The sequence below is a fragment of the Daphnia carinata genome, chromosome 3 (genome assembly GCF_022539665.2).
Source record: "Daphnia carinata strain CSIRO-1 chromosome 3, CSIRO_AGI_Dcar_HiC_V3, whole genome shotgun sequence".
NCBI lineage: Eukaryota > Metazoa > Arthropoda > Branchiopoda > Diplostraca > Daphniidae > Daphnia > Daphnia carinata.
In genome coordinates, this window is record NC_081333.1 from 8170349 (window position 1) to 8178104 (window position 7756).

General features: G+C 41.8%; 1 protein-coding gene across 3 annotated transcripts in view; it reads right to left on the reverse strand.

Moving 5' to 3' along the window:
* Positions 1-4171, reverse strand: part of LOC130685628 (zinc finger protein 1-like) — a 40739-nt gene extending 36568 nt beyond the window's left edge. Inside the window, exons 1-2 of one of the 3 annotated variants that reach the window (XM_059494649.1) lie at positions 3948-4171; positions 3444-3693 (exon numbers count right to left, since the gene is read on the reverse strand). In XM_059494649.1, coding sequence (XP_059350632.1) covers positions 3444-3489 — 46 coding nt within the window. In that variant the 5' untranslated portion in view covers positions 3490-3693; positions 3948-4171. The remainder of the gene's footprint in view (positions 1-3443; positions 3694-3947) is intronic. The other 2 variants (XM_059494648.1, XM_057508956.2) reach the window with 2 other exon arrangements.
* Between the last annotated feature and the right edge of the window lie 3585 nt (positions 4172-7756).

Sequence of the window (7756 nt, forward strand, 5' to 3'; positions counted from 1 at the left end):
GTAAGCGCCGCGGATGCTACACACACACACACACACACAGATCAAAAGAGAACGAAGCGCTTTTTTTTCTTTTTCGTCTTCTTCTTCGGTGTGGATAGTAAAAAGGTAAGAGAGAAAAAAAGGGAGGGGATACGAGAAGAAGAACATCCGGATGAGAGAGCCGCCAGTCAGCTGGAAGCTGGATCATCGGGCCCGCTCGCGCACACTCTTTGGCTTCTCTCTTTTCATCATCAAGCACCCTCTCGTGCGTCGACCGTAACGACGACGACGACCACCACCACTCGAGGCCATCTGGCAGTTTCCCCCCTCTCACTGTCTTTCACTTTCTCCTCTTCCTTCCTGCCTTCCTATTTTTTTTTGTTTTGTTTTTACCTATTACGAAATCTTCGCATTCCAATGAACGTTATCGTCTTGACGAAGAAACAAAAATCATTTAAGGTATTTTAACTTGTCCCCATTGCGAATAAAATGCCAGTTGGAGCATGCCGGAACATGTCCATCCAAACGTCCAGTTACTTTTTTTTTTTTGAAATTCGTTCTCCATGAAGATGTGGATAAGAAAAAAAAAAGATGAGAGACAGAAGATGGCGGATAAGAAAAAAAAAGGGGGGGGGGGGGCTCAGTGTAACTATGCGAGGGTTAGAGAGCGTTCTATCGATTTTCCACCTTGTCTTGTGCAACGCCAGCTCATTATGCCCTTTCCCTGCCCACCCGCCCTTCCCCAGAAAAATGCCGGCTCCTTATCCCTCCCCCCTTCTCTCCATTCTCCTTCTTCTTTTGTTGTGTATAAGTGTGTACGCCATCTCGATGGTATAACCGTCTTTTTGGCTTGAGCCAAGAGGTCGGAACCCCTCTCTAACGTCTTACCTTGCCAATTTCCGCTCTGTCGTTCATTATACATCCTCCTCCTCCAACGCTTTTCGTCAGCAATAGAGGGGAGTTCATGACAGATGTAGTTTTTTTTTTAATGTGGACGCGCATTGTTTTTTTTTTTTTTTTTGCACTCCTTAAAAAATGTTGCTTTAAAAAAAAAGAACTTTGGATCGATTGAAATGTTTTCTTCTTCGCATCCCTTTTTTGTTTCTACTTAAATCGACTACGTACTCATCAAGTTGAACTCGCGAGACTTGTAGTTTTTCTCAAGCTGATTGAATTGGTCCCGCCACTCGACGCTAACACCTCCCTCTAGTGATCAATTAAGAAAAAGCCACACAAACTACGTATGCGCAAGTTAAAACAACGGCTCGCCCACCTTTCCCAACCGCCATCAAAGAACGGAATGCTCGTGTGTTGTTCCAAAGACTCGACAGGAGGAAATAGTTTGGACCAGTCGACAGACACGGAACGTATAAATAGATCCCCGACTGTAAGAAAGTTTCCATTTTTTTTCTTTCTTGTTGGAGTCAGCAGCAAAGTGGCGGCTTCCTCTTCGCCGACATTCAATAAGGAAATTGAAGACTTGGCCACCTTTTTTTTCTTAAGGAATACGACAGATGCAGACACAAGAGAAAAAAGGGGGAGGGTGCCGAATCATCGCAAAATGTGATGGAAATGGGATTAGAACATTTTCTTTTTGTCTGTCCATTTCTTTCTTATTAAATCCAGCCGGAAGAGCGTGTCCAAATGGGAGATAGGGGGGGAGAGCAGGGGGGTATAGATTTCTGTTGGACGCACGACGAGTGATTGATGTGCTACTAGAATTGCGCAAGAGTTGTCGAATGGACAAGAAAATCAAATTAAAAGTGGAGAAAAGAAAATAAAAACAACAAGATCTGGAGAAGACGTTTCCCTGTGAGTGATGGGGCAATCGGGTAAAGGACATCCATCTCTTCACAGTTTCTACCTCTGCTCTTTTGAGGAAACAAGTCCAGAACGTTTTAAATCTCCCCCACAATTTGTTCTGAAAATTCTCCGAGACACTACGTCTAAGGTGTAGGCAATGGTACGTCGTCCGCGTTTTATGTTAATCACGACCCGTTTCCGAATAACAAACGAAAAACAACACACAGGCAAAGTTTCCCACCAGCGGGACTTGACTTGATCCAATTTTCTCTCACGAACAAAAAATAAAAAAGAGGTAGACAAGATGGGAAGAAGGAGGGGGTTTGCCTTTCCTCTTATATATTTATAGGTTAGGTGTGTAGCAAAGCGAACCGCTCTTACACACCTCGGTGTTACACACAAAAGAGAAGAGTCGGGGGGTTCTGACTAAAGGAAAGGGAGAGTGTGGAAACTACCTCATACATTTTTGATCAACGACCTGTCTGGAGTGATGTTTCCCCGGAGATTGACTTGACGACACCGACGCCTATCTATACACTTGCGCTACGTACACTGTACATTTCGTTCTCCTCACCTTTCCATACCAGTCTCTAAGGAGATATGACGACTACTGCAACGATGCCATTTACTTTCCAAAAAAAAATGAGAAGAAGTATAAAAAAAAAAGGGAGAAAACTTTAGCGAGCCACTCCCGGATGTGTAATCCAATCAACACACACACACGCACACTGTGTGGCACTTTACTACTACACAGAGTGTGTGTGTCTCTATTCAACTCATTTTCACCGTTTTCCAATTGCGGGGGAAGCCACCAGGTACTATTTATATACCTGCTGATATATAACGTAGCTTTTAATTTTGAAAAAAAAAAAGAACGCTATCGCCATTTAAAATTGTTCTCAGTCCTGCTAGTCGAACCCCCTCAAAAAAAGAAGAAACAAAGAAAATGGAGGCAGGTCCAGTGGGCTGACATGGAGGGGAAAGTAAACGAGGACCAGATGAGGCACCCAAGACACAAGAGATGGGGTAGACAAAGATGGCGACCAAGGCAGGAGAAGAAAAAAAAAATGGAGGAGGGACCGTGTGGTGTCCACCTGCGTCTCATTTATCACCGTGGAAACGGTGGTGGGGCTTCTTTTTTTCATGCTTCTCATAGACAAAAGCAGCAGTCTCTATCAGGATGCTCTACTCTAAAAGTTCTTTTCTTTTTTTTTACGACCCAACCTGCGCTCTGATTGGTCGACAGCTACAGACCGGACAAACAGTCGACCAACCGTCATTTCCTTTTTCTTTAATGGTGGGAAGAATTCTTACGGTAGGCAAACGAAATGAGTCATTTAAAGAGAGAGGGGCAAAAAAAAAAAAAAAAAAAGAAAATGGCCGACATGATGTGCAAAACGTGGGTGGTGGCGAATAAATTCGCTAGGACAATGTTGTCGTCGAGGATTGAAATTACATGCGGTTCATTGTTTTCTTTTCATTGAACGTTACGTGTTTTGTTGTTCTCAAAACGATTGTTAACGATCGCACTAACACGGTGGTCCCCACCCCATATTTCCCAGCACGAAATTCGACGCTTCTCAACGAACGAACGATTTTCAAATGAAAACACAAACCGATACAACAATGAAATTTTGGAAAAGAAAATGTGCGTTGCTTACCGTCAGGGGTGGGCACAAGACGGCGTGATCGTCCCTTCTTTCTCATTTCCACTTCCGCTTTTTTTTTGTGGTTGATCTCAAAGATCCGTTCCAAGTTCGACGTGGGGATTTCTAGTCGTTGAAACACCGAAACTTTTTTTGTTGTTGTTGTTGGCGTATATTAAAAGGTCATAACACAAAAAACACCGAGTTCACTCTTGTTTCAGTTTCCACTGTGCAGTCGTTTGAGTGGACAAAATTCCAAATGTTTCTGCAATTAAAAGAAAGACAAAAAGAAAGCGTTAATAAACCAAAAATAAGGTTTGCAATTTGAATGTCGACAGACGATGATGCAACGTTGATTACATCGAATCGGAAAAACAGATTGTGCCACGAGGGGAAAAAAGGCGCCAAAAAATTGGAAGTTTTTCGACAAACAAAATGAAAAAGCTTTTGAACAGATTTTTGTGAAGGTGAAAAACACTAGTTAGCAGAGAAGTTCTATTTTTAAAATCTAGAACGCACCTCACACACAAGCACTGAGAGACACGGCACAAACACACGCACACACACGTTAGAGAAAAAAAAACTTCACTGTTGAAACTCACTGGCAACACACACGCGCAGGAGCACTACACAGACACACACAACTAGAATAGAGAAACTTTATTTTTTTTGTCAGTGTGTTTCTGTGCTTTGAATACGTGTTCTGCTTGCAGGTGAACAACTCGTTTGTGTGTCGATCGAAAAGCCACGTGAAGAACCGAAATTTCCTAGGCCACGTGAATTTCGACAAGATGGCCTCCTCACAAAGAACTGATCGGACTCGTTCAATTCATGACAATTCACAGGCACTTGTCACTCTTTTTCCTCACTGTTTAAAGTAATTCTTTTTGTGCAGTTGCAGCCAAAATTCTCGAATGAAGCACACAGACACACAAAGAAACGAAAACAGCCAAAAATAAAATCAGAACAACGTTCATAGCGCAGAGAAATGTCTTTCTGTTTCACGTTTCAACGTCGTGTTGTAAAAAAAAAAAAAAAAAACCAAAAATGTTCAGAATAATTGTTGGTCTTGAATTCTTTAAAAAAAAAAAATGTCGTGCTTGGCCAGCTGCTCGCCAGACCTTGCGCTACCTTCGCTGGTCCAACGGTGAATACCCGCGTAAAGTTCAGCCAGGCAGGAATACTCCACTAAAAGCGTTGCTGTGCTCTGGCTGCTTCCACACAGCAAGGAACGATGCGGCTTTAGGCGAACGCCCTCTCTGGGCCAGTCCCAATTGAGTTGGGTGGTGGGCAGCCCCCCCTCCACTACCCTCCTCCATGAAAAAAAAGAACCTTGTTGTGTGGCTTGACGGTGGCCCACCTTCTTTTCGCCTCCCCCTTTTGATTTTTCTGATTTTCTTTTTTTAAATGAGAACTTGTTGTCTCTCTCGATGTTGTCCTCACTCTTTTTTCGTATTAAAATTTTAATTTCCTTTTTTTTTTTAAGTGTAGTTATCAACCGAAGCAGTTCCTAGTAGTTGACGTTGGCGACCTATTAACATTTTTTTTGTCAGTGTAAACACGACCGTTGAGTTTTCCATGTTGAAAAGGGGAAAACAGTCAAACGAAACGTCGTTTACGACGCAGTAGATTGACCTTTGTGTCGTTTGGAAATATTTAAATTCGGTGCATCTGTTTTTTTTTTTTGGGGGGGGGGGGGGGCTTTCTCACTATCGTTATTTATTTTTATTTTTTTTATTTTTTACCTGACCGAAGAACAAAACAAAATGTCGATGAATTTGTTTTTTTCTTTTTGAGTTTTCGCGTTTTGGTGTGGTCATTGATCAAGTTCAAACGAGTCCGTCTGCAATCGAGAAGAATGCTGAACCGATGGGAGGAGCTTACACGGTTGCCAGGAAGTGCGAGAGGTGTTTGTAAGTAGGTGGAGTTACGTGTCGGTCTGAATATCAGCGCTTTTTTTCCCGTGTACATTTTGTTTTATTCTTCCCATACTTTTAGCCAACTCTAATGTAGTTTCATCACGTTACCAAATCCTGAAATAAAATGTAATCACAATAAATATGAATTTAAATATACGTTTCGGACAAACATCTGCGTCGCACGTAAATGGACTTTCCAGCAGCCCTCCCAACAACATCAGGGGGAAATGTTTTGAGGAAAACACATGAACAAAGTGAAATCAAGTAATCAACAACAAAAAATAGTCAAAAACGGAAGAGGGCGGTGCTTATCTCTTATCCGTAGTACGCACACATGCAGCAGACCACTAGAGAGGAAAGAAAAATTGTTCTTTCAACGGTATAATCAAAACGTATGGCTCCTCATTTTGTTGAGACAACCACTCATGTGGAATTCCAAATTTTTTTCGATATGATCATTTGAAAATAAATAATGCGTAATCACGGTCAAAGTTCGTGTGTGACTCATTTTGACCCCTATCTCAGGTTCTCTTTGCGCGCACAATGATGCGATAAGAAAGATGATGAGTCAACACTTACCTTGGAAACAATTCCTCTGAAGACTTTAACTATGTATTGACATACACGTATTTGACCTTGTCTTTCAACTTTATTTATTTTATTTTTTTTATTTTTTTTTATCTATTTCGTTAGGTTTTTGGCGGGTTTTTTTCTCTCTCTCTCTTCAAAAATCACGTCGGCAAGAAAAAAAACAAAACAAATGACCCCGTATCGTTATTGACGATGTTTTACGTTTCGCTGTCGTTTATTCTTGTATGCAGAGGTTTGCGAACCTTTTGGCTATCAGTTAAAAAGACGTCCATTTGCTTCGGCGAACAGGTAGAACACGTCACCGAGCCCTCCCTCCCCAAAGGTTCTCTATACAAGATGAAGGTTTTTTTTCTTCTATATTTTGACAAGATTATTTACCTTTGAACAAAAGGGCAGGGGTAGAACAAAAATATAAAAGGGTTCTCTTTTTTTTTTCTTGTTGTGAAAGGAAGGGGGAGTATCCACCTGGGTCCTTTGCTATCACGTTGTCGATAAGGTTTTTATTATTTTTTTCCTCGTTTTTCACACACAGAGAGAAGCGCGAGAAGAAGAAACTTCAAAAGTAAAGAGTGCGAAAGGTCTACTTTCCCCCTCAACCGTTTTAAACTGCTAACTGCAAACAGCTGTTGAATAGGCAATCAACGCCATCTTGGCCTTTCACGCAAGATAGCAGCGTGCATTGTCTTGGCGCTATTCAGTGTATCGCTAATCACAAGCCCAGGTGAATAGGTTCGAATCATTTTCCCCTTGCAAATAAAAAGCGGGCGAACACTTTGTGTGTTCGTGTCGTCGAACAATTCCACTAGGCACGATTTATCGTCTCCCCCCTTTCTTTCTTTTTTTTTTATACACAACTGCTGTACTGTCAGTTGCCGAAGCCCCGACACCTCTTTTGTTATGCTAATTGAGGATAGAAAAAGAAGGAGAGAAAGAGTGACGCACGGAAATGACTCGACTGCTACTGATGTATACTGCATGTGCTGCCGCTGATCAATACAATACAAAGTGGAAATGATTCCACCATTCACTTCATATAATTTGTCAAAATCCAGTTAACCACCCGCAGAGGCTCCGCTCTATATCCAGTTTGAAACAGAATAATTCCATTTAAAATTAAATCTGCACCAATTCTCTTTTGATTCGAATTTTTATTGTGAAAGATTCATTGCTATGGTGTGCATAACGTCACGTTTGACGTTGTCGTTTTACGTAAATGATGAAATCATCAACAAAAAAACCTGGAAGTTTGACCGCACTTCCGTGAAACGCTTCCGCACATCTTGCGGTCGATACGGGGTTTACTTCGTTTTTTAACCTGTGCAACCGTATCGCATTTGTTTTTTTTTTCGAAAATTGATCGCGTACACAAGGTCAATTTGGGCTAAAAAGTTAGGCCGACGAGTCGCAATCTCTTTATGTAAAACTCCATGCCCCAAAAGCGGATGCAAATGGAGCTGATTTTCCTCAACAGATAAAATGGATGTCTCTGGGTTTCAACGCGACTCTCTCCACCAGCCAGCGCTACTTACTCGCCGTAATAAGGAGTTGGCTTTTGCATTTAAAAAAGGGGGGAAAAAAGAAAAACGTAACTCTACCAAGTTTCTCTAGTGATGCTAATCTCAGCGTTCGGAGGAGGGTCATAATCCTCACCGTACACACACACGCGCTCTATTGCAGGAGACTCATCACCGTTCTATTCATCTTTGCCCTTCTTCCGTTGCGTACACACACGGCCACATAAGACGATATATAGAGCTCTACGAGTGCTCTCTCTTTTTTTTTTCAGACAGATATATACAAACTAGTGGGATACGTATG